This window comes from Pogoniulus pusillus, chromosome 20, assembly GCF_015220805.1.
Source record: "Pogoniulus pusillus isolate bPogPus1 chromosome 20, bPogPus1.pri, whole genome shotgun sequence".
NCBI lineage: Eukaryota > Metazoa > Chordata > Aves > Piciformes > Lybiidae > Pogoniulus > Pogoniulus pusillus.
The window spans coordinates 8,033,935-8,060,270 of NC_087283.1; the positions used below are offsets into that span (position 1 = coordinate 8,033,935).

Genomic DNA, 26,336 nt, shown 5'->3' on the forward strand with positions numbered 1-26,336 from the left:
CTGCTTTCTAGCCAGTATAATTGACTGTTCTCATACCTGAAGTCACACAACTAGTAGGAAAAGGGAGTCCCAAGCTTATTTTACACAGATACTTTCAAAGTACGCAGCCTGATGTACTCTGCTGAGTTTTCAAAGAGGAAGTACTCACTGTGTGTCTCCCCACTCACCTTAGACAAACATACAATCAGTAGATGCACCACAGAGGAAATGCCTAAGAGCAGCCAGGCAGTCAACACAGCTTAGAACTCTATGTAGGCAGAGTAGCATCTTTAAGTTGGAGCAGCACCACCTTATACATGTGACAGGAACAAGCTCTTTATCATGAGGGTAGTGGAACACTGGAACAGGTTGCCCAGGGAGGTGGCTGAGGCCTCATCCCCAAAGATTTTCAAGGAGTGGCATGATGAGGCTCTGGGCAGCCTGATCTAGTTGAGGATGTCCCTGCTTACTGCAGAGGGGGTAGGACTGGACGACTTTTGGAGGTCTCTTCCATCCCACATCACTCTATGATCCTCTATCAATTGAGGTATGTGTACATCTAAATTACAAAGCAAAGGTTTCAAGACCCGTTACCCTGAAGCTGCTGTAACCTTACCAAAAGAAAAGTGACATACAGAAGTTAACCAACTAAGACTTCAATTCATGACTTTATTTTCTCTTTTTTTTTCCTTTCTTTTTTTTTTTTTTCCTTTTTACATTAAAAAATTACAACATAACACGGGTTTGAAAAGCCAAGGAAACCTGATTCCACACACGCACTTGCTAAGTCACAGGGTTCAACTGCTCGAAGTGATAGTTTCTGATTCTCATCAGGAAGAGTTTATTGAACAATATACACATTAGGAGCCTCATGACAAAGCCAGACACATCAACCCCCCCCCCAATCTTCAAGATGTGCAACTGAATATGCCAAGATTCTTGTAGAACTTCCAGATTTCCCCTCGGTTACACGAGATGTAGTTTTGTTCACCTGACTGTGAAGTCGTTGGCTATGTCCACCTAGAACTTCTCCAGTATCACACACCACCCCCCAAGCAAAATGAGCATATTACAAGAGTATTGCACAGTTTTGTTCACAGGGCCATAGATGACAGATGGATCCCTTAGTAATTCCACCCACCCACTGGTGTAAAACCTGGTGAAGCTGGAATCCAGATGTCACAAACAGTTACAAAGAAAAGGAGGAGCAGGCCACTGAGAAAAAGGAATTACAGCTTCTGTAGTAGGCAAACTTCTTCAACACATTGAACTGCTTGAGGTGGGACAGAGCATCAGTGCTACTGGCGAAGCAAAAGCAAGAACAGGACAATTTTAAGGCAAGTCCCAAACCAGGGAGCTATTAACTTTCTAGGCACGATTTCAAGCTATGTATCAAGGCTCCTGCTTTATCATTGATATTGTCAGTAATTTATAGATTAACCCTAATACAAAAATAGTCTAAATGTCATCTTTAAAGAATCCACTTTGAGCTGAATTTCATTACTTAGAGCTTGTATTTCATTACTTGCAGATCTATGAACATTTCTTAGCACTACTGTTGTTTGTCAGGCCCACGTGAAGCAGTTCTAGATCTATATTGCTCTCATTTCTTTAAAGCCATTTTAGCTGGAAAATGGTGGAGTTCAAAATAAGCCTTTCTATTGTAGATGCTTCTATATTTAAGCTCTGTTGTACCTGAGGAAGAGGCAACCTCCCTCATCCTTCTCTCATGTCTTTGTTAAGGGATTATTAAGTTAATAGCCTTCCTTCTATGAAAAGTCTGTACAGTAAAAAAGGGGCAGAGCAAGACCTTACAAAGACAGCACTTTTCAGTTAATTAACTCCAACCACTTGTACATTCATTTTAATCTCACGCAGGACACAGTCACTGGTCCCACTCATCCCTGCACAGAGGACTAAATCTGTTCCTCAAACACCTACACTTCAGTTCCTCTAGAATCAATGCATGAAGAACTGGAGATGTGTATCTGAGAGCAGAATGTGACCTGCAGCCACTAGCTAAAAGTGTTGTTTACTTAAGAATCAGAACTTACCTAAATGCCATGAGATTAATACTGCCAAGGACAAGACATGCTTTTGTGAGCCTGGGAAGACATTTGGCAGGGGTGTAACAGTGCCTCTGATGTGTTATGCTGTTGTGTGCACCAGTCTTTTGAATCACTTGCATATGAGGAATGTGTGCCTGAAGTGGGACACAAGAGTACAGCTCTGTTTATTACGACAAGCTGAAATAGAAATTGTAATGGAACAAACCCCTATTCCCTGAAAACTGGATTTAGAAGGCTAGGTCTCAATTGAGATCAACTTTCACCATACTGCTCTTCCTTATGATTGACAACTGCACCTATGTGTTAAAAAAAAAACCCAAAACCCCACACAGGTAATTCCCCAAAACATTTATCAAATAAAAAGGGTTTAACAAAAATGGGTAATCTCATAAAATAAATTACAGTAGCATGACAACATTTGGCTTCTTTAGTGTGACCACGTGCTTTTCCTTTGCAATCCTGCTGTAAAGACCACTGCAGATCCAGTTCATGTCTCTGAAAGTTAATGAGATGTCTGTGACGATAAACGTATAAAACACTGCTTGCTACAAGCAAATGTCTGGTCTCAGTTCCACCTGGTCACAGATCATATGCAGACAGACTTCTCTGGCCCCAAATAAATATGATATAGTATTCTTGCAAGTTCCAGCATAGACTCAAACAGAAAACTCAGGTCCTCCTTTCTTTGCTCTCAGTAGAAGTCGCCTGATTCGAAATCCTGCAAAAGGATTGATCCACAAGAGTGAAGGCTGACCCCCAAACACAGATTTCATTCCTTCCCACCGTAGCCTCCTCTCCCAGGTTGGCTTTTCACTCTTCAGTCTTTCAATCTCCTGTAGAAACAGATATGCAGGAACACTGAGAAGTCTGGAATGCAGTCAAGTCTAACAGCAGTTAGAAAACTGATGGCTGTTTTGCCAGGGAGCTGAGTAGTTTCTTACTGTTCTTTACTTTTTTAAGGAAGAATTTTTCGGTAGGACTTGGTGATCTTAAAGGTATTTTCCAACCAAAATGATTTAATCATTCCAAGAATGGCTAATTTAGCCCTATGAGCATTTAGCCCACAAGAAGCATTTGCCCCTGCAAGGGCAGAATGAGCAGACAAGCTGATGTTACAGTAGGAAGACCTACAGGCAATAACCTACATTAGAAGTTGTTTACTCAGTTAATGAAAGAACCAGACAAGAAGGCTTCCAGGAAGGCTCTTGTGCTGCAATTACTGAAGCAAGGCTTGCGCTCCCAAACGCATTCTTTTGATGATCATTTTTCCTACTTCCCACTAATGAAGTTGGACATTTACCAATGGTGTTTCACAGTTACTCTAGAGGACAGAGATACACTTGCAAACAGTCTCACATGAGAAAACCTCTGAACAATCACAAGATGCAAATTCATGGTTTCCAGTCAATTATCCATCACAAAACAGCCTCATAAAAATCATAGAAGAGAATCACAGAATCGTTTGGTTCGGAAAAGACCTTTAAGATCATCAAATCCATTAACCCAGCACTGTCAGGTCACCACTAAAACATGCCCCTCAGTACCACATCTGCATGGCTTTATCAATCCCTTCAGGGATGGGGACTTCATCACTGCCTTGGACAGCCTTGGTCAGGGCTTGACAACCCTTTTGAGGAAGAAATTGCTCCTTCTCCTGGGTTGTTTTTACTTGTCCTGTTGCTTGTTCCTTGGAAGAACAGATGAACTCCCACCTGGATCCAACCTCCATTTAGGGAGTTGTAGAGAGCCAGAAGGCCTGCCTTCAAGCCTCCTTTTTTCCAGGCTGAACAACTCCAGCTCCCTCAGCTGCTCCTTACAAGAGTTGAGCTCTACACCCTTCACCAGATTTGCTGCTCTTTGGATATCACCACAATGTCTTTCTTGGAGTGAGTGTAAGCCAAAGTTTAACACTGCACACCTAAGGGTAAGCTCCAAACAATGGTTATACTCTACTAATGAAGTGCATCCAAGTAGAGAACAGTGTGAAGTGTTGATACAAGAGAGCAGACGTTTCTCATCACACATATCAGGAGCGTGTGAGAGTTGAGCAGTGAAAGTCCAAACTGAAGCCAGAGGTTGTACAATTTTAGGTGAAAACCTAATTATAAAATTCAAGTCAGAAAAGTAAATAATGAAAGAATTTTTGTTAAAAAGCAAATCCCACAGAAGTATTTCAATCCTTACAACTGCAGACAAGAGAAATTATGAGCTCTTTCAGATCTGGGGGGTTTCTCCACAATAAGAGCCTCCTTTCATGCAAATAAATCAGTACCTCATCACATCCTCCTAGAGTAATCATTAGAGCATAGAAAAGCAGAAGTCTTTACCGTTTCATCATTGCATATTGAGTGGATTTGGGTGCCAAACATGACTGCAGTGAAAGTGAGAAACAGAAAACCCTCAAGGCACAAGAAGATCATCAGGATCACAGTTACAGGTGGGGAGAAGTCACTGCACTCTGCAAAAACCATATATGTAAATAAGTTAATACAACCTACACAGTGTGTTCAAACTGAGACATCTTCCCTGCAACAAACAGCAATAAAAAAGTAAATATCTGACACTTAAAACAAGATTTCACAATTAACACAAACTTCTCACTTCCAGCACTGCAGCAGCTTAATTTGCTGCCCAAGGAAACAAAGAACTTTAAGGAAGCAACCTTTTAGGCTTCCTACAAAGCACACAGTACTGCATTCCTGCAATCCTGCTGCAGTATTTCAAGGGCATCAGATAAATGACTGCATAGGAGACAATTTCAGTCCTCAGAATGGCACAAATAGAAAGGTGAGAGCAGTTTGATGTTTCATGCATGACAAACGTTGTAAAAACCATCCCCACTGTCAGCTCTGACTTGGCAGTTAATCCAGATGTTCCATTTTCCTGCAATTGCTGTATTATGCTTTTTAATTCATCACACAGGTTCTAACTTCCACTTACAGCCAGAGCTCTGGAATCCTCTGGTCAACTAATTAACAAAATTACAGTTAAACAGAGAAGAAATGGGATAGTATATGGGATGCAGATTGTTTCAAGTGGAAAACAGACTGTAAATCCATCTATTTAATGGAATATCCATCAAAAAGCAGTCACTTCAGGTACCAGGAATAACATATGATCAACCCACCATCTGTCAAAAGATCAGAATAAGCTCTGGCACATTGGAACATTAAGAAATGCAAGTCAGAGGCCTAAGCAAACAACTGGGGCAGTTCAGGACATTTCTTTTCCACAGGAGCCCCACAGTGATTCTACTAACAGAATGAGGGGGAAATTTGTTTAAGTTTCAGCTGTTGTTCACAGAATTGTGGTGGGACACACAAAGCCCAGCTGGCAGCTTTGGGTAATATAGTGCTGAGGTGGTTGAGGGCCAGCTGTTTCCTTCCTATTACCGAGGTAGTAAATTTTTACTATGTGGAATGGGAGTGAGAATGCCCTTGACAGCCACAGCTCTTACAGTGAATGACTAAAGCAAAGGAAAAAGAGATGGGTAAGCAGATAGGAAATATTTTCAGGACCTCACTTTCAAAAGATTGAAGTCCTGTTAATAATGGGACTGAAATAGGTGGGATGTTATGACTCTGCCTTAATATCTAGATTATGAGAGTGAAAGTTAAGTATTTGCTTACCAGTCCACTGCCCTCGGACACAGGAGAAGAACTGAAACCCACACAGTACGAGCGCATGAGCTGAAATTAGGGCTATGTACATCTGGAAATAAGAGAAAGTGCTTACTTTTGACTGCTGCCCATTAGTAAAGCAGACATTGCTTTCAGACATTTCCCATTACAGTTTAATTCAATACTATGATGTAAAAACAAACTCCAGTTAAGCTTGAATCTAAAACCGTGGGCAACAACAAAAGCTGAAGGATTAGCTCACTAAATCGCAGCGCTACTTCACTAACTGTTACTATCTAAAACACAACAAAATGAAGGCAGTTTGAAATAACAGCTCCTCTCTCAGGATTAAAATGACTACGAGCAGAAGTATCTTCCTGCTTGCAGAATGGCTTGCACAGAAGGGAAATAAAACAAACACCACAAAACAATTGAAGGCAGCACTCAGTACTAAGCACAACCGAAATTGTTACAGTCGAGGTAGGTTCACACTGAGATCAAGCTGCTGCTGCTGTTCACTTACCGTAAACAGAACAAAAAACCTCTGATTCTTCTCCCCCACACAATTATTCACCCAGGGGCAGTGGTGATCCATCTTTCGAATACATCGTTTGCAAATACTGAAGGAAAAAGAAGAGAAGAGTTCTGTTGAGAAACAATGCTTTGTGTTTTGATGTAGCAAAACAGCAACAGGCGTAGCCAGTGGTCATATGGTGATGTGCTGAAATCTTCCCTGACAAACTGCAAACAGTGATTTCATTTGCATTTCTTTACAGAAACGCTTACAACTCAGCTGCTGAATGTTGCAAAATAACATATGCTTGATGAAAGGGAAGTAGTACTATCGCAGAATGGCTGAGAGGCACCTCTGGAGATCGAGTCCAACCCCTCTGCTCGAGCAGGATCACCTAGGGCAGGCCACACAGGAACACATCCAGATGGGCTTGGAATCTCTCCAGAGGAGATTCCACAACCTCTCTGGAAAGCCCACTCCACTGCTCTGTCACCCTCACAGTGAAGAAGCTTCTCCTCAAGTTGAAGTGGAACTTCCTAGGTTCCAGCTTATATCTTTGTGCTACCACTGGGCACCACTGAAAAGAGGTTGGCAATTTCATCTTGACACCCACCCCTCAGATATTTATAGATCTTAATAAGGTGCCCTCTTAACCTTCTCCTCTGAAGACTGAACAGCCCCAAGTCTCTCAGTTTTTCTTCACAGGACAGATGTTCAAGTTCCCCTTCTCTGTTGGAACTCTCTCCAGCAGATCCCTGTCCCTCTTGAATGTGTTGTCAATATAGATTGGGTACATCAAGGAGAATCTATAACCATTACCTCTCCACATCATTCCTCATGAAAGCCACTCAATACATACTCAATACACTCATTAATATGAGAATCAGTGTACATCCAAACATACAATCCAGTAAATCATCCACTTGTTTCAGATACCTGTGGCACTAAATGAGCAAAGCTTTGGTTCTTTCTAGATTCAGTATTAAAAAAATCCCTTCCCTTCTGGAGAAGACTTCTTAGACAAAGTACATATTATATCAAATTCACAGACTTTCAAGCTGTAAATTGAATTTATGAACAGAAAAGAGACAAAAGTGCACATTTTAAGACGGAAATTGTCACTCTAGGTTTCAACTGGCCACACAACTGTAAAGAGATGCAATCAAAGCTAAATAGCAGCTTACAAGGTGTCACACCTTGCCTCCTCAACATAAACAAACCCAGAAATTCTTTGCCTGCTTGTCAATGAATACTTAAACACCGTTCTTTGCTAGTTCTGCAACTAATTGACCCAGTTTTCAGTCAAGGTTATTTCCAGAAAGCAAAGTCAGATATTTCAGTAACTCCATTTTACACCTGCTATAGCATCAGAGGGCTCACTCCTCTTATATTTAGGTCCACCTGCAGCCAAACATGAACATTTATGCATGAGAAACACATCACTTCCAGCAGGTGTTGAAGTTCTTCAATAAATCAATAGTTTAAATAATGCTGATATTTCATTTTCCTAGCTTTGTACTTCAGGCAGCCACACACTCCAAGTGGTCCAGGTTTTCCTGCAGAACAGCCAAAAACTAAGTATTTTAATTTCAGCCTAAAAAAGCTGCAGGCACTGTTGTTAAAAACGCTTTGGTTTTGAGACATTCTCATTTGTGTGTGTATCTATGTGTGCTGTGGTGACAAGACACGAAGCAAAGTTAATCTGTTGTCACTAGAGTGAATAAAGTGGGCCACGTGGGGAAAAAAAAAAGTCAATGCTCCAAGGCACAAAATAGTTTCTTATTCATCACATAAGCATGATTATAAAGTGATTTGGGAAGGGGCAGAACATTCTCCTGTGCAAGTTATATGAAAGAATCACAAGTCTCCCACTGCTTGTCTGAAGCTCCCTTTGCCCTGAGCTATCATAACCCAGCCCCTACATTCCCACTGCCTCTTGTTTTGTGGACATTAAAGATGATTCATCCTCTGATGCAAAGTACTCTTTAAATAGAGCCAGTTATGTATCAAAACCCCAGCACCATAACTAAACACTGAAATAATTCTTTGGTGAAGAAACATGTATGGTTCAAGAGAAGGCATTTAGAAAGCTCTCCAAAACTCATTACATTCTGCTGCCTCTGAAATTCAGCCTCTAGGTAATTTCCCAAGCTCTGTGAAAGGTGAGCTAACTCCACTTACCACTTTCAACCATGTCTCCTAATGTAACAAGGAATGTTTACTCTCACTCTAAAGAGAATATTACTGTGAATTGGTAAGTAAAATCATATCCAGACTCAATCAAGACCAACACTGGAGAATGTGAGGTGGGTAGGACTTTGTGATACTGTGATACTTACATTTGTTCATTCACTATTTCTCATAAGCCCACACAGAGCTCTTCAAGGCATCAGATGTCTGGAACCTTGCCTTCATTTCTAATCTCACCCCACAATTCACCAAACACTTCCAGCCAGCAAACTCACAGCAACGCTTAAAACAGTGGTTCTGGCTTCTTCCTACTCCTGTCACTTGTATTCTAGTCCTTCCTCTGTCCAAGCACAGACGTTTGGGTGGCAAGAGTTTGGGGAAGTCACTCCATTAGATGGAAGCTGGGTCACTGCACTGTGCATGAATGCTCACGCAAGAGGAAGGAGCAATAATGGTAGCGAGAACAAGCAGCTGTGGACAAAGGAAAATCTTCTGCAGCTTGCCAGTGGTACTGAATGCACTCAGGCAACTGCAGGTGCAATTACATTCTGAATGCCAAAGATAAAATTCAGAAAGACACAGTTAATGGCTTGAGAGAAACTGGTCTAGATAAGAGAAATTCATAAACATCTGAGTGGTTTCATTATGAGTAACAGTTTTCCCCCACACAAATACAGGCACCCAGAATAGGCTGGAGATAACGACAGCTCTCTTCCTTCAGTGGGAAGTCTCTTCCTTACACTGAAAATGTTAACTGCTTAGTAGATTCTCTGTTTACTTTTAGCTGTAAATGAAAAGGGTTTTGTTCTCCTCTCCATCACTGAAGTGTATTAGGAAATTACTTTTCTTCCTCAGAAGAACTTCTGCTGCAGTGTTGCACAACAATTTTCATAACTACATTGTAAGAGGCTCTTCTGTTAATAATTTACTACTCTAAACATGCACTGTGGCTTTTAGTGTTCAGTATTTCCCAACAGGAACCAACTTCAATTTCCATGTTCAAGTCTCTTCTATCAGCAAATTGCCACTGTGGCTACTTGAGACTCTAGACCATCCTTTTGATGTCCTTGGAATAGGTTTGGAAACCAATGAAAAGTTTCCAGTATAATCAAAGAAATCTTTTTTAGCGCTAAATCTATGGCAAAGAATCGATCCTAGTAGCTGGTTTCCAGTCCATGCATCTATGAAGTATGCATTCAACATTCAGGACACTGAAAAAAAAATTACTTGTTTCATTAAAGAAAAGCCAACAGTAACTACTAGTAGTACATAAAGTACGAGTAACAGAATCAAAGGCAATCAAACCAGACATCCAACTGCTGAGAAAAACACAACAGTGGGCTCACAAAAAAGGAAACACACACTCTGACTTTCAGATGTTTGGTGAAGCCACTCTGCAAGCACCAAAATGCATCCTTTGTCCTTGTGTGGAACATCTCACAGCATATTTTACCAAGGCATAAAAAACAAAGCAATTCACAAGACGTGTGAAGGCAGATCCCAGTGGTTAGGGAAAAAAACCCTATGAAAGCATCACAGATTTTCTTCACTGCAGACACTGCCCATTCTTGCTCTGCTGTAATAATAAACATCACTCAAATTCTTGCTCTAAACAATGTATTTGAAGTCTCTAATTAATTTGTTGTCATTCCTCTTCCACAAATAAATTATTTCCCAATCAGCATCACCTTAACTGGGACAAGAGGTTACTGTACTGGGACCAGAGGTTACTGTAATATCCGAGGTCAGAGCGCCTGCTGAGGATAGCCCAGATGCACCCGAGGGATTCTGCAGGGCTGGTCTGAAAGCTATAAAGTTGTTAGCTTCAGGTGTAACAGATAAGCATTGTCCACACAGAGCTGTGCAGCTATATGGGCTCTAGGCCTTCCAATAGCCCAGCTCTTTTGCTCATATGCATAAGATGTCTTCATTTAGTGCTACTTCCTAATTAATAAATCCTACCAAGACTGAAAATGTGATTAACACTTTACAAAGATACCTGCAAAGTCTCTATAGGAACCAGCCTAAATCTGAGATGAGACGATTAGCAAGATCTACACTCAGCACAGGCTCTCAGGTGTCCCTGTACATTTGATGAACATGCTGCCAGGACATCTGAGCAGACTGCAAAAAGCTCATTTGGATCCCCAGAGACGAACAGCTTATGTTCTGGTGCAGGAAAGCAGATGTCCTGCTTCCAGCCCCAGGCCACTGTGCAATCAGGACAGCTTGTGTTCATCTAACAGTCTACCAAAGCTAGTAAGGCCAGCCAGAACCAACTCGTTGCACATGAAGGCAGGCTTGGTACTTGCACCCACACAAGAGCTAACCCACAATACAGATAAACTCATTGAAGATAATTCCATACTTGACTGTTTATGCATGAAACGTCTCCCTTCACACTCCAGCCACAAAAACCCACTCACATCTGAGAGAAGAACAAGGCCCCAGTGCCAAGGCTGAGTATTTATAATGGAAATAGCTCCTCAGCCATAACTTTCACACAGCTAAGTGACACGCACTGAGACATTTAATTTAGAAACCACACATTTACAGAATAATTTGAGAGTCCTGACAAGACTTCACTGTTCCTTTGATGGGCACTAGCTCACAGACTTGAATTTCATACACCACACAGCTCAATACACATCACTCCTCACACCTAGACAGAGCCACCAGAAACATTTACATATTTATGTAAGTCTCGATTATGCAGGCATATCTATTTTCAACTCTCACACAATACACATTACAAATGCATATCCACAGTGCCTAAAAACCCAAAAGATTGAGAATTAATTAAAAATGGATGCATTTACTATCTCTTCCATAGCATGTTGAGTTCACATTACCATCACTTCTGGCCTTATTAAAATGAATCTTCATTAAGCAGAAGCGCATTGAAACAATTATACACACAGCTTTGGGAAAATCATCTGCCAATTCACATCTAACTTCAAATGTCACACTACAAAGGCAAGAAGACACACATTAAAGTGACAGTTTCAAAGTAATCTGTATTTTCTTCATTTAAGATTGCAGGAGTCATTTCTTAACTCAGCTTCCATCAGAAATGTCCTTGAGATTCATTGCTTTGCCCTGCATGGGCACAACAATTAGAATGATGCAGAGGAAAAAAAAGTATTCACAGCTCAAAATGTATTTAAGACACCACAGTACAATTATGTTTAAAAACTCTTGAGTCTCTGCCTCTTTCCCATCTTCCACATTCATTTTTGTCCACAATACCTTAATAAAACACTCTGCAGTGCCTGAATTTGAAAGTTTATTGCATATCAAAAGAAATTCATGGGACAAACCCCACAAATATCATAATCATTATTCCAAGACTGTCTGAAGAGCATCATGGCCTACCTGCAGTGATGTGCACGTTCAGGTTTGATACTACAGCACTTGGGACATTTGTAGATCACTTCTCCTGGTTTCAATTGTAAATTATCCATATATTCTTTAGTGGCATTTCCTTTGGGTACAGCCCCCTGAAATCATTTCAATTAAAGGAGAGAAAGCTTCTTAACATTGTTCAAGAGCATTTAAAAACACATTTTCTAGCCTTCATACCAGTAATCTCAAGATAACTGCTGAAATAAATTCATGTATTCACAGTTATTCCACCACAAGCCAGAATCACTTCCAAATGAATAAATTACCTCTGCTTGACCTCAAACTCAGCTTCATTTCAGCACCACTCATCTCTGGCCAAATATTAGCATAATTCTAATAGATTCTACTGCCACCAACATACATAAAATGAAGAGGAAGACATCTTTACACTGCAGTAACTGAGAAGTTACTCTAAACAAGCATTACTGAAAGCAGTACACGATTGTGATGTTTGATTAGCCCAACCCATCCACAAATTTAGCAACATCTATTGGAACTCTTTTATTTCAAACCTCTGAATCCAAGATTTATCCACCTGCCTCACGTAGACAAGCTTCTGAGAACCAACAGTTATCCTTTTTTCTTTTACACTTAAACTTTTAGCTTGAACACTACCAGCATGAACCACCACTGGCTTCTTTATCTTACATCTAGCATGCTCTGCTGCCTTCTGCTGCTGTGAAAGTTTGGGTGGCTACATGGTAAATGGTCAAAGGAACCAATCCAGAAATAAAAAATAACCTATCAGGAAAAGAAATTAGAGTTTAGTGATTGGTACTCTGAGCTATTTGCCACAGAGCTGCACCAGAGATTGAAGATGATGAATGGACAGGAATATTAGACAGGATTGCTTCTTCCAGTAACGAGATTAATCTAGAGCCTCATGAGACTAGAATTCAGATTTGTAAGAAGAAAATAATGGGCAGTGCCACTGTTACCTTGCTTATTTATAGAACTAAAGGCTTATCTGTGGCAGGAAGTGATTGTAAAACAAACTGGGTTGTGAAATCAAAGTGCAATGAATCTTTCCAAACCAACTTTCAGGCTAGAACTTACTTCGCACAGGGATAACCTTCTCCAGGTTGAATAAAAATCTTTTGCAACATTCTGCAATTATTTCTCATTCTAAAGAGGTTCACTGGCAACATCAGCACTCTACACAGACACCTTAAGAAGTTCTGGGGACAGGATTAAGAAACCTGTCTTCAGATTCAATTGCAAAACACTTCTCTACTTAAGCACCAAGTTTTTGTTGCCTGTGGACTGGAATAACAATCCTGTGCTTGTATTGCCTAAGACATAGCCCGAGTCGTGCCCTAGATGGACTCTCTGCCTAAGTGGTGCTTCAAACCTGAGCCAGCTGGCCTTTGGAGAGGCACAAACCCAGAGAGTTTCTTAAACACTCTAATGTTTTATTTCTGAAGTGGTTTCTGTAATAAAAAAATGTTCTCACTGAAGTTAATTCATGGGTGTAAACACAGTCAATTATCTCACAGAGAGCTCCTAAAGCACAAATTTACCTCCTTCCAGGTACATTTCTGCTTAAACACATCTCACATTCACCTATCACTAAGGCTGGTAAATTTAGCCATGCTTTTAGCATTTTGCTGCTAAAAACATGCTGTATGTCAAACCCATCACTCATAGTCTCTGACGGTCATCGATTTCTTTCAATGAAACATCTATTTTTAGAGTGATAGGTAAATTTGATTCCCATGTGTTTTGAGGCAGTTTACTCCTTTTTTTTCCCCTTCAAACTTAGTTTCTATCACACAGTTTTGTCTTCCATTCTGCAAGTCAGCAGGAAAGGAGTGGAGAAAAAAACATAGTGAATCATCTCAATTTTTATCAAGTTTTACCCCTAAAGAACTGCAAAGGTCTAAAATGACACAGTTTTACCAGGCTGTATTTTCAACCTATCTAACCTTAATTCAGGAACTTTTTGAGCTGTCACAACTTGTAGAAGTCCTAACATTTCATCACTGGGCGTGGGCTCAAAAGTAAATCTAACATCTGGAAAATCATTAACTGCAATACCCTGCTGGCTTTTTTGAGCACATCCCGTGTCACTACCTCAGAAACCTGCAGGAAGTAGATGTTTCTTCTCTCACCTCTCTCTCCCCAGATTTATTTCCCCAAAAGAGTAATAGATTTTAGTGCAACACAAACAATTTCATCTCTTGAGCTCTTGAAGAGTAAAAGGCCTAAGAAATGAGTACACCTACTGTGTAGGTTCAACTCAAACCCCCCTTCCCCATATTGACTCCAAACATCTAAACACAATAATGCACAATTCACACAGTTTTTGATTTCTGCCACTATGTGACTGGGGTTTTTCCTCAGTCTACCTCAGAAAGTTCTTTCATGTGTCATAAATGAAAGATAAATTTCAAATGATAAGACAGGATGAAGCTAGAACTTCTTGTGAAGTTCTGAAAATATATCTGACAAAGAAACAAACAACTAAGTTAGGACAGAAAAGACTAAAGCTTATGAGGCTCACTTTATTAGTAATTAAGTTTATTAGCCTGGGTTAATATTCTCCAAATAAACTGTACTTCTCATGAGTCCATCTCTCCCTTTATAAATGAATTTTATACTGTCTGTTCCTCAAGTCAAAAATGATTTATGGTTTCCTTAATAGAACAACAGGAAAAGTACAGATTCAAAACCCTCAAGAAGAAGGGACGGTATCTAACGCCGCTTTTCCTAGCAGCAGAAGACTGATACCACATCTCCAAGTTTCTCTGCAGATGGTGAGGTACAGGAGAGAAAATCCAAGCTCAAGGAAGGATTGCATACTTACTGGATCAGTTAACATAGTTCTCAGATGTGAAGACAAAGCTAGCACTGCCAAGCAGTTAAAGAGAACGCCGTTGATCACAGAGTACCAAAAGTCTTTGGAAGGCAGCAACATGACAAAAGTCACTACGAAGTCTGCATAGACAACCAGGAGCCATGTCATTATAGCACAGACCATACCACAGCCATCTCGGATGAACCAAACCCTCTCTGCCATGTCAGCCTCTGAGGAAGAGGAATCGTAGCTGTCATTTTCAGCAAGAAGCGGGTGGTGCTCAACATCACGGAACCTGTGCCCTGATGACTGCATGGTTTTCTGGCCTTGCCCTGCAGGAAGCAAAGATACCATTAAGACACTGGAAATGTTGATGGCTCTCCCTTCTTATTTCTGGAAAATGAAATGGATATATCCAAGTTCAAAATAGATTACTGAGATTTATTTTATCAAAACCTGAACATGTCTATGGCTAGATAAACTATTTCCATCAATGAGAAATAGTCACCGACAAAGTGTCCTCCTTTACTGAGTTTTATAATTCTGTAAGTGTTTTAATTAATCATTGTATTGGGTTTGTGTGGCAGAGTTTTGGTAGTAGCAAGGCTACAAGGGTGGCTTCTGCTAGAAGCTTCCCTCCAACAGAATCAATGCCACATGGCTCCAAGACAGACCTGTCACTGACTAAGGCTGAGCCCAGCAGCAATGGTGGCAGCATCTATGAGAAAACCTATTTAAGAAAGGAGGAAAAAATCCCTGTGGAACTGCAGTTGGAAAGAGGAGTGAGGAATGATAGTATGTGAGAGAAACACTTCTGCAGAGACAAAGGTAGGTGAATAAGGAGCAGTAGGTGGCCCAGGCCCTGCAGCTTGAGGTGAAGACCATGGTGAAGCAGGTTGTACCACTGCAGCTCTCGAAAGTTCACAGTAGAGCAGATATCCACCTGCAGCCCATGGAGGATCCAAGACCAGAGTACATGGATGCCCAAAGGAGGCTCCTGGAAAGATCCATGGAGAGATGGGAGCTCATGGTGGCAGGTTTGCTGGCAGGACCTGTTACACTGTGGGGAACTTCTGTTGCAGCAGTCTATTCCTAAAGGACTGCACACGGAATGGCAGCGGTTGGAAGGGACCTCTGCAGATCATCTAGTCCAACCCTCTTGCTAACATGGGTATGCCTGGAGCAGGCTGCACAGCAACATATCCAGATGAGTTTTGAAAGTCTCCACAGAAGACCCCACACCATGGAAGCAAATCTGCTGGAGAGGAACTGCTGGAGCAGTTCAAGAAGGAATGTTGTCCATGGGAAGGGCCGTGCTAGAGAAGTTAACGGAGGACTATCCCTCATGAAGCACCACACACTGGAACAGGGAAGGGAAAAGTATAAGGAGTCCTCCCCCTGAGGAGGATAGAGCAGCAAGGATAACATATGATGAAGTGACTGCAACATCTATTTCCCATCTCCCTGTACTGCTTTGGCAGGAGAAACTGGAGAGTTTGAGAGTTCAGCCCAGGGAGAAGGTGTTTGAACATGTAGGGTTTGTTTCTCATTATCCTACCCTGGCTTAATTGGTAGTAAATTAATTTCCCCCATGCTGAGTCTGTTTTGCCCATGACAGTAATCGGTGAGTGATCTCTCTCTGCCCTTATCTTGACCCACAAGCCTTTTGTTATAATTTCTCTCCTCTGACCAGCTTAGGAAGGTAGTAATAAAGTAGATTTGGTGGGCACCTGGCATCTAGCCAGGGTCAGCCCATTGTAATCATGCAACTTCAATGCCTGACAAAGGGATTTTAGAACAGTTTCATTTCCATCTTGCTGTGCACATAAATCATTCTTCCTCTTTAGTTAAAAATGCAACATCTTTCTCTTATCTCAAACTACAATGAGAAGTTAAATTCATTAAATTACAGCTCATGTCTCCCAGAAAACAGCAAGTCAGCACACCAGACATTTGACTTTTCATACTGCTCCACCATCCCAGTGATGAGCTTAAGTTAAAACCAGAATGGAAAGAAAGCTGTTCTAGCATATTGTTCACAGCAAAAAAAACCCCACAGCAAATCAGAAGGCAGTTACATTTGTTGACAAAAGTGCTATTGTGTTGAAAAACCCACAAACCTGTCACAAAAATATATTGGACTACTTACAAAACGGTCCCAGTTCAGACCAAACTTAAGGGAAACAAATGGTAGTGGTTAAACAAGCATGGCAATGGTTTACACAAGTCAGCTTTTCAAAGAACACATTAATTTCATTTCATCAAAACTCTTTTAGGGCTTTGTTGCCATTCCAACATGGAACAAAAACAAGCTTTGAAACCTTAATAGTTTTCATGAAAACAGAATTATTTTCCAGACATCTCTAACGAGCAAAGGTACAGAATAGGAGAACTGAAGTGCTAGGAACAAACAGGAGAGAAATGAAACCTTAAACATTATGCATCAAGAACAGCCAGCTACTTTAAAAGTATATGGTGTTCTAAAATTCATATTGATTCATGCTATCAGAGGCCATGCCTGAGAGAAACTTGAAAGCGTTTCTATTGATTGATGACAACCGTGTAGAAGTCTCTGTTTTTTCCCCCTTATTAATGCAAGCCTTATACACAAACTATGGCACTTCAATTTACATCCCAAGAACCCTGAATATAGGATCACTTTGTTAGTCTAAAATGGTCAAAGTGGCTGTTACCAGGTATAAAGACTCATTCTGGGATAGTTTTTGTTCTTCTAAACTCTAAAAAGCTCTCAGTCCTATTTACCAGGAATCACATAAACGTTTTCTGTCCACTTAATCTTCCTGATCCTTAAACCTTAATGACAGAATTAAGGCAGGAATAATGCAAGAGACTAGAACTGAAAGCAAGCATGTGCAAACTGCAGTGTAGAGATCCCAGAGCAACACTGAAAAGAGCTAAGATACTTACAGGATACAGTTCAGTGTGGGCTATGTTCCATGGCTGCAAAACATACCTGAAATACAGCTCTGGTACTTGGATCTAAGCATTAACAATGCAATATTACAATTCCTAGCAGTAACACTGCCCCAACACATGTTGGGGATTTTTAGTTTGTTTTTTTCAACATAAAAGTCCCCCCTCTTACCAGAATGCAGGTACTAAGGCATGGATAAAAGTAATCACATACTAGAAAAATACACCAGAAAAGAATAAACTTTACCTCCCTTAAAATCAATTCAAGCTTAACTTAACTTAGATAAAGGCTCTTTTCAGTTATCCTAATCTTTCTGTATATTTACAGTTAAAATCATAATCTATGCAAATTAATTTCAAGAGCATTTTGGGACACCAACCACTCCTTGCCATCAAGACTTAAAGAAAATTCCAGTTTCATGAAGCCTGCATAAATAGCAGCTGGAATATGAAGATAACAAGGCAAATGAGCTATTATTTCATCCAAAATGGGCACATAAAGCTTCTAAGACACATTATTGTCTCATTTTTCTCTCTCAAAAAAGACCCAGAAAAAAAGTCCATACAATAAACTTTAAGCTTCAAAGTATATGAAGAGCTGACAAAGTTATCATACACACAAAACACCTCACAAAATGCTCCAAATAGCCAAACTTCTAAAGAAGTAAGTGGCAGCACTGCAGAAAGAGTCAAGTGCAGTGCACCCATATGCCAGTACTTATTTGAAGCATATTTTTCACTGGCAAATCCTAGTTTTGTAAACTCACATTCAAGATAAATTCAATGAAATCCACAATGGCAAAGTACCATCTTTTTCCATTTTATTTTTAGTATTTTTCTCCCAGTTTTATCTTTTTAAGTAATTTGGAACTTTTTTTTTTGTTTCAAACAAAATAGATGTTTTTTTTTTCCCCACCAAAGCATTATTTAGAAACTCCACTCCTTCAGGACCTCCTGCTGCACAGAAAAATTGAAGTGTCTGAGAGGAATCAATGAATCAAAACCAATCTCCCTATTCTGTAACTCCTTGTAGAATGCACATTTGGAATTCCTTCCAGCTAAGGTGCAATACTTCAGCAGAAATACACAATTATTTTTCAATCAAGGCAAGTTTTCAGTTGCTCAAATAAATTCTTTTGAATGAGAATAGGCAACAAGATTCTGGAAACAAAAAATCATTATTTGTGCACGTGAAGAATCTGAGGTCAACTGTGCAAGAAACTCCTTCGACATACAAATGAAGTGTCATAAAACTACTGTTTTAATTTTGTTTAACTGCATTAAAGACGAGAAAGAAATTTCTTAGGACAACAGAATAAAACACAACACATACCTCACAAATGTTTTGTATGCTATTCTGACATCATGTCCTTCCTTTGGGCTATCCCAGGCTATTCACATAGTCATATCTGATGTAATCTGAAATGACATCAACGAGCTGATTAGCAAAGCCCTCTTGATTCATCAAGAAAATAGCATTAATGACAAATTATATTCATAGACAGTAAGTAGCACTTTGAGGTGAGGAGAAAGTTCTTCACTGAGAGAGTCATTAGGCACTGGAATGGGCTGCCTGGGGAGGTGGTGGAGTCGTCGTCCCTGGGGCAGTTCAAGGCAAGGTTGGATGTGGCACTTGGTGCCATGGTCTAGCCTTGGGCACTGTGGTAAAGGGTTGGACTTGATGATCTGTGAGGTCTCTTCCAACCTTGGTGATACTGTGATACTGTGATACTGTGATACTGTGAAATATACTGAATGTACTTCAGCAAACAGGCTTCTCTCCAACAGGAACAAACTTTTAGGTTAAGCTATCAAAGAACAAACTAAAAAATCTCTATAAATAGTGTTCCAAGGAAAACATTATCTGTCTTGCTGATTATTTGAGTTGATACCCAGAGTTTAGCACTACAGATTCATGTATCCTAAGACCTCCTGCTTCTTGCTGTTTTCCACTCCTCTATGACTAAGAAATATGCAAAAATATGGAAAAAACATGACTAAGAGTATGAAAAAAATAGTCATCTTACTTGACTGTCTTCATATCTTACAGCAAGGTTTTTGGTAGCAGGTTATTGACAACAGACTTTGCCACTATTTTTATAATTGTAAGATAAGGTAGGAAAAAAACTATTTTAACTCTAATTACTAGACCTATCACAGTATCATCAAGGTTGGAAGAGACCTCATAGATCATCAAGTCCAACCCTTCACCACAGAGCTCAAGGCTAGACCATGGCACCAAGTGCCATGTCCAATTCTGCCTTGAACAGCCCCAGGGACGGCGACTCCACCACCTCCCCGGGCAGCCCATTCCAGTGTCCAATGACTCTCTCAGTGAAGAACTTTCTCCTCACCTCCAGCCTAAATTTCCCCTGGTGCAGCCTGAGGCTGTGTCCTCTCGTTCTGGTGTTGGTCACATGAGAGAAGAGAGCAACCTCCCCCTGGCCACAACCTCCCCTCAGGTAGATGTAGACAGCAATAAGGTCACCCCTGAGCCTCCTCTTCTCCAGGCTAACCAATCCCAGCTCCCTCAGCCTCTCCTCGTAGGGCTGTGCTCAAGGCCTCTCACCAGCCTTGTCACCCTTCTCTGGACATGCTCAAGCATCTCAATGTCCCTCCTAAACTGGGGGGGCCCAGAGCTGCACACAATACTCAAGGTGTGGTCTAACCAGTGCAGAGTACAGGGGCAGAATGACCTCCCTGCTCCTGCTGACCACACCATTCCTGATGCAGGCCAGGATGCCACTGGCTCTCTTGGCCACCTGGGCACACTGCTGGCTCATGTTCAGGCGGGTATCAATCAGCATCCACAGATCCCTCTCTGTCTGGCTGCTCTCAGCCACTCCGACCCCAGCCTGTATCTCTGCATGGGGTTGTTGTGGCCAAAGTGCAGCACCCTGCACTTAGAGCTAGATGGCCAATTCCTAATACAGCAGCTACTCATTCCAGAATCTGCAAAGAAAACAAAATGGCCCACAACTATGCCAAGAGGGAATATACACCTAAAAAGTTCTGCTTGCTAGAATTTACCATATAGGTAAATAATTACCATGCAACTTAAGATACTGAAATAGAAGCTAAGCTGTTCTAACTATGCTTCATTTGACAAGACAAATGTTCCATGGTCTCGAATCACATTCCCTCCTTTTCACAAGGACAAATTACTCAAATACAACACATTGTGCTAAGTGAGCATCAACTGATTTAGAAGTGTAGAAGATTTCTTTTTTCATAATGAAAGAATAGGAGGAGGAATTTATTTTACTTAGAAAACCAGGTACTTCAAAACTTGAAAATGCTTTGAAGCTTCTGGAAAACACCACATGGCATAGACTACAGCACTGAACCTTGAGTTAGATTTCTATTTGGGGAAGAGAACAGAAGAGGTGTGGGCCTGAGTTTCTGACTAGAAAAGTTAGCTATCATACACATGCTGCACAAAAATCATTGCTGTATTTGGTGTCTGGAAAACTGAGGTTGTACCCCTGCTCTGCACAACATCATTGATTGCCAGTCTGCTCCCTCATCCAGTCCTGCTGCAAACTATAATGTCTGGCAATTAAATCCCCAATTTTCTTGCCTTACACAGTACACCTTAAGATGGCTAGCTAGGAGTAGGTAATTTGACTCTATGTGTGATTAAAGTTGGCTAATGAAACACTTATTTCTTCAGCTATCTTCTTTATAAGTATTTAAAATAAGCTTTGTGCTGTGGAAGCCTCACTTGATTTGTTGGAAGGTTAATTTAAATTACTTTGAGGTTACTGTAGGGATTCTGACATTTAATAGCTACTGAAAATACAAAGCCACTTACTTGTAAAAGGAAGGCTCCTGAAACTAGCTTGTTACAAAAAATATCTCAGATACAACACCACTGATGGTGTTCTTAAGTACACATTTTCTAGTTTTCCTGGGGCATTAGATGAGTGCAGACTTCCCTTGAAAATGAGAAGCCTTTTATCTTACATAAACACATTCATATATTCAATTGCAAGCCTGAAAGGTAATGTGAGTACTTATTATGCAGACATAACTGCATGAAGCCATTGATTGCTTTCTGTTTTGCTTTACTAATAGCTTTTATACTTTTGTTAAACAAGTTTTCACAATATTATGAAATCCACAATCATTAAGTTGTCATTGGCATGGCATTTCACGGAAGCCAAGCAGAAACACCCAAGAAGATATGTTGAGTGTTATCAGTTAATTTGCAATGTCACCCACCCGCTCTCTGAGTGGAAGGTGACAAGCAATAGAAGACGACATGCAAAGCCTCTGCAGGTGAGATATTAAAGTCAGAGTAATCATTTCAAGTTGCTAACAGAGAATTCATTGACAAGACAGTGACGTGATTTGTTCGGTCAGCTAAATGCAATTCTGTGCAAAATCGCAGTGTTTATTGTAGTCTCATCAGTTATTGGTTTAGGTGGAAGTGTCACCACAGTTTAGCTTTGCAAGAATAATAGATTTAGTCATTCTCATGTGCTCTCTCCCTCCCCTGCTCCTCCTGCATGTTCTCTTCTCTAGCTGCCTACTGTATTACCCCCCATCATGGTCTCCTTCAAGAGGATCAGCGCTTGAACAGCAGTACTTCGACATGGTAAAAAGCTGAGCATCCCCACTGAGATGCCCACAGCTTTCCTTTAGACTATTCATTTATTTGCTTCAATGCTTGTCCTAATCCAATTTACACCGAGTCTTTGCTGTATGTGTGCTTAGAGCACAAACCTCCAGCAAAATGACACTTCAATCTCTAACATGCCAAGCAATAGCTTTTAATTTGACCTTTAAAGATCTTTATCTATCACTGGAAGATAACACTAAATTATTCAATGCCTCATGCAAAATGTCATCTGTTTGTAAAGGGGATTATATCAAATCTAATCTGATGCTGTTCCACTCTCAGGTGTTATCTGAAATTCTCAGGTTGAGAATGTCTCATTATCTTGCAGAACACTGTTAATGAAGCATTGTTCTAAAATGCAGATATATTATTGGAAGAAAAAACAAACCCAAACAATGAAGATGCTACATTACAGAGTCATGATAACTTATAAAATTACTGTGTCTAAGATGTTTAAAGTTTTGCAACAGAGCTAAAGAAAATCCACTGCAGAAGCAAGCCTCCCTTCTCTAAGTTTACTGGAAGAAGGTTCTCAAGGGTATTAAGAAGATGAATGATACCATACAACTGATTGTATCATGAGGCCTCTGTACTGCCAATTAAACTAAAAAAAGGGCACTTCAGGGTTAAGCACAGTCCTTTGCCCTGCTATTCTTTTGAGGAAAAAGAAAGGAAAAACTCTACTGTAAGAAAACAGACATAGAGGTAATAATTTATGTACAGGCTAAAATTCATTAGCTCTAAAAGCCCACATCTTTTTTCAGTTGCTTTTCCCTTCAAGCTATACACCAGACAGTTCCTAAGGTTCCTCATATTTCAGTTACAACACAATAAAGATTAATGCTTTTATTTCAACACTTCTGATTGCATTCTGGTAAGTCAATAGTTGTAAGGACACTAACAGATATTACACATCAGACTAATAATCCTGCAGTCCTTACACATGATGGATTTAAATCCTACCTCGAAAGCACTGCACTGGTGGCCAGTCAAAATCACAGAGCTGCAGTCTCACTAAAAGGTTACAGTATAAACATTAACTTCAACAACTACAGAAATTTTAAGTAAGCATGACGGACACACCTCCTACCGCAGCCAATTCCATGGACAATTTGGACCATTCACTGCTGACAGGTAAACATCCCTCAGATAACGTCTAGATATAACCATGCCTAATTTAGGTGAATAACCTACTTTTTATGACAGATACATGCAATCCAAACTGCAAAGCCATTTAATAAGTAAACCGTGGCTTGATTCATCATCTCAGTGACCAATCTAGCAAACAAACTACTCCAATGCTCACATCACCCAGGAAGTGCACAGAAAACCCTTCAGCTCAGCCCCAGCAGCAGTTCGGCTCTGTACAAGGAATCACTCTGACAAGGCTTCAGTTGACCTTTCTCAGCAACCACAACATAAACGAACAGCTGGAGTAGGAAGTATTCAAATGAATGAGTCCATCAACAACAACAATTTAGCCCTAACAGACCCAACTTCTGCTATTTCTAATTCCAAAGAGATATGGCAAATTTCAAGGATCTGGAACACATGTAACAGTGCACACAACTCTGGAAGAAAGTGACTGAAATAGCTTGTGATGGCAAACCATGATAGAACCCCAAAATGTTATTAACTTATCCTCAACTGTTATCCCCTACCCTCAGCAGCACAGCTCATCATCTTTCCAAATCCTTGTTGTACCATATTTCTCTCATTGATTTCCTGTTTATGCCTTGCAGCCCTTCTTTGTACTCACCCACATCTGCTCTACTGCAGGCATATAGTGACACTTTACAGTGGAAACAAGTCAAAAATATGATGCTGTTTGTGTGCAAACACCTGGCAGCATACTCAACAGACAATTTTCAGTAAGTACATACACAATCAAGTTTGAAGCTATTCTCTTCTTATACAGTAAGTACAAGGTCACAGAAAAACACTGGAATTGTTTAATGGAAACATTAAAGTACATTCTGAGATGCCTGGTAAGAGAGTGTCTGGTAAGAGATTTACTCCCCCCACAGATGTGGAAGTCAAAGAAAATGTATTTCATGAGACTTTGCTGCCCCAAATCAAAACACTTTCTAATACGTGAATTGAGTTACAACACCTTCTAATACACACACTGAGCTACAACAGCAAAGACAGCACACTTCTGGATTAGAGAACAACCTTACTTGATAGAAGGGCCTGTACACAATCTATGGTTGGGCTTTGTATGTTACCTCTTTTGGAACAGAGCCTCACACTCAAATTCAATTACGCTCCAGAAGGCTAAATGCTTAAACCAGTATCAGTTTTGTTACGTGGAAATTGAAAATTTTCCTACCTTGCCAACAGCAATTGGATGAATCACAGTAATTGCAATTTCTACATTTACCAATACACACACTGTATCCTCACACTCCAGTTGAGCATAGTTTGGGTGTCACATTTACTGACTGCACTATGGTCTCAGGTTGGCAAGAACATTTTTCTGTCAGATTCAACCCGTATCCACATCCTTCCAGGTTCCAGAAAGTAAGCTAGAGCAAAGATATATCATATCTTTCATAGATCAAAGGTGCACTATTATCACCAGCAATTGTCACTATCAATTAAGTGAGCATTCAAGCTTCTGTCTCAATAGTTCCTCATATCAGACACGAATAAAGCCTCACACTTCTTCAACATTCTTTGTCCTCAGTCTTTCAGCTGCTGCAGGATCCTGACAATTTACTTTCCTTACAAGTTCTGTCTTCATGAAAAGCATAAAAAAGAAATCCATCATATATATATGATACAAAATATACCATGTCAGAGCAAAACCAAGAAAGTTTTAAAGAGATGAGAAATATTACCAATTTCTTCTGGCCACAAAGAGCTTTAAGCTATTTAACTTTAATCTAAAACCACTCAAAGTTTACATCAGTTTCATTTACTAATGAACCAGTTCCGGCTTTACTTTATCTGTACATTGTTCAAAGCCGGAGAGCATCCACTTCAAAAGATCTAATTTAAGCCTGCTAATGTGAACTGCCACAGTGACTTCAACCTAATTATGTCTTTGGCAAAGTGAACAGTTATGTGCCTCTAATTCAGCATCCTGATACCCTTATACAACTGTATAGTAGCACAGAAAACAGACAACGATTTCCCAGTCCTTTCCTTCACAGCACATCTCACATCCATGCTGTGCTGTACGAGGCTACTCTCTCATTTTCCAGAGTGTGCACTATTTGCATTCCCACTTTCTCTAAGGGCCGTTGTTCCTTTCTGGAAGCAAGGAAACCCAGCAGCACTCCCCTGAGCAAGTACGAGGACATGCCTGAAAAGCGTGGAGTGGCAAATGATTGCTGTCCCTGCCTCCTGTGCTCGCTTCCCAAGCCGGCAGCTGGGACTCTCCAAGACACCCGTGCTGGGACACGGGGGCACTTCCGTGCGCTTGTTTCCATGGCTGCTGACAAACGATCACTGTTACTGTATTTTAAATAACCTGCTAAGAGGCAGGAGCACAGCCAAGACTTAGGAACATCCCACTAAGAACTGATGCCCCACACCGGCAGGGACGGAGGTTGCCGGGGCGCCCAGCCCTCAGCCCGACCTGCCCCAGGAGAGAACATCTCCGCTAACCTTCCCCGCTCGTCCTTCGCCAGGACGTCACCGGGACACCAGCATCCTTCCCCGCGGGGCCAGGCTTCTGCAAAACCGCGAGGGGAACACAAGAAAAACCGACAGCGGCCGGGCCCGGGCAACTGGCGGCGAACACCCTGAGAGGAACCGTCTAGGTGAAGGGAAGGTAACCCGAAGAGGGAATGGAAGTGGATTTACCTCAGCGGCGGCGGCCCCGCTGCCCTCAGAGCTGCGGCTGGCGCCGTGCTGGCGGCGCGGTGGGGCGAGCCGGGGCCGAGCCCCCGCCGCTGAACTGTCACCGCCGCCGCCACCGTGCCCGCCGCCGGGCGCTCCGCGGAGCCGAGGACTCCCGGAAGCGGGAAGGGCAGCGCCGCAGGAGGCGGAAGCGGAGCAGCGCCGCACTGCGCAGGCGCGGCGTCGGGCGGGGCCAGCCCCGGAGGTGCAGCGCAGGCGCTCAGGAGGGGAGCGGAGCGCGGTTCGATGTCCGCATGCGCGCTCCCAGCGGCTCGCCCTTGGCAGCGGATGCCCGGCGGGGGGAGGCTGCTGGTGGGCACTGAGTAACGTGAGCCTGAGGGCCCGAGGCGGGAGC

General features: G+C 41.3%; 1 protein-coding gene across 2 annotated transcripts; it reads right to left on the bottom strand.

Moving 5' to 3' along the window:
* Positions 1–628: 628 nt before the first annotated feature.
* Positions 629–26,066, bottom strand: ZDHHC7 (zinc finger DHHC-type palmitoyltransferase 7). 2 transcript variants are annotated; one of them, XM_064160051.1, is made up of 8 exons: positions 25,946–26,066; positions 18,842–18,927; positions 14,584–14,906; positions 11,748–11,872; positions 6,192–6,288; positions 5,678–5,759; positions 4,376–4,506; positions 629–2,881 (listed from the first exon to the last, which is right to left on the bottom strand). In XM_064160051.1, the coding sequence occupies exons 3-8, from the start codon at positions 14,887–14,889 to the stop codon at positions 2,705–2,707; spliced, it is 918 nt and encodes a 305-aa protein (XP_064016121.1). In that variant the 5' UTR covers positions 14,890–14,906; positions 18,842–18,927; positions 25,946–26,066; the 3' UTR covers positions 629–2,704. The 2 variants fall into 2 exon arrangements, with proteins under 2 accessions (XP_064016121.1, XP_064016122.1); XM_064160052.1 differs by lacking the exon at positions 25,946–26,066 and adding an exon at positions 25,748–25,831.
* Positions 26,067–26,336: the final 270 nt, after the last annotated feature.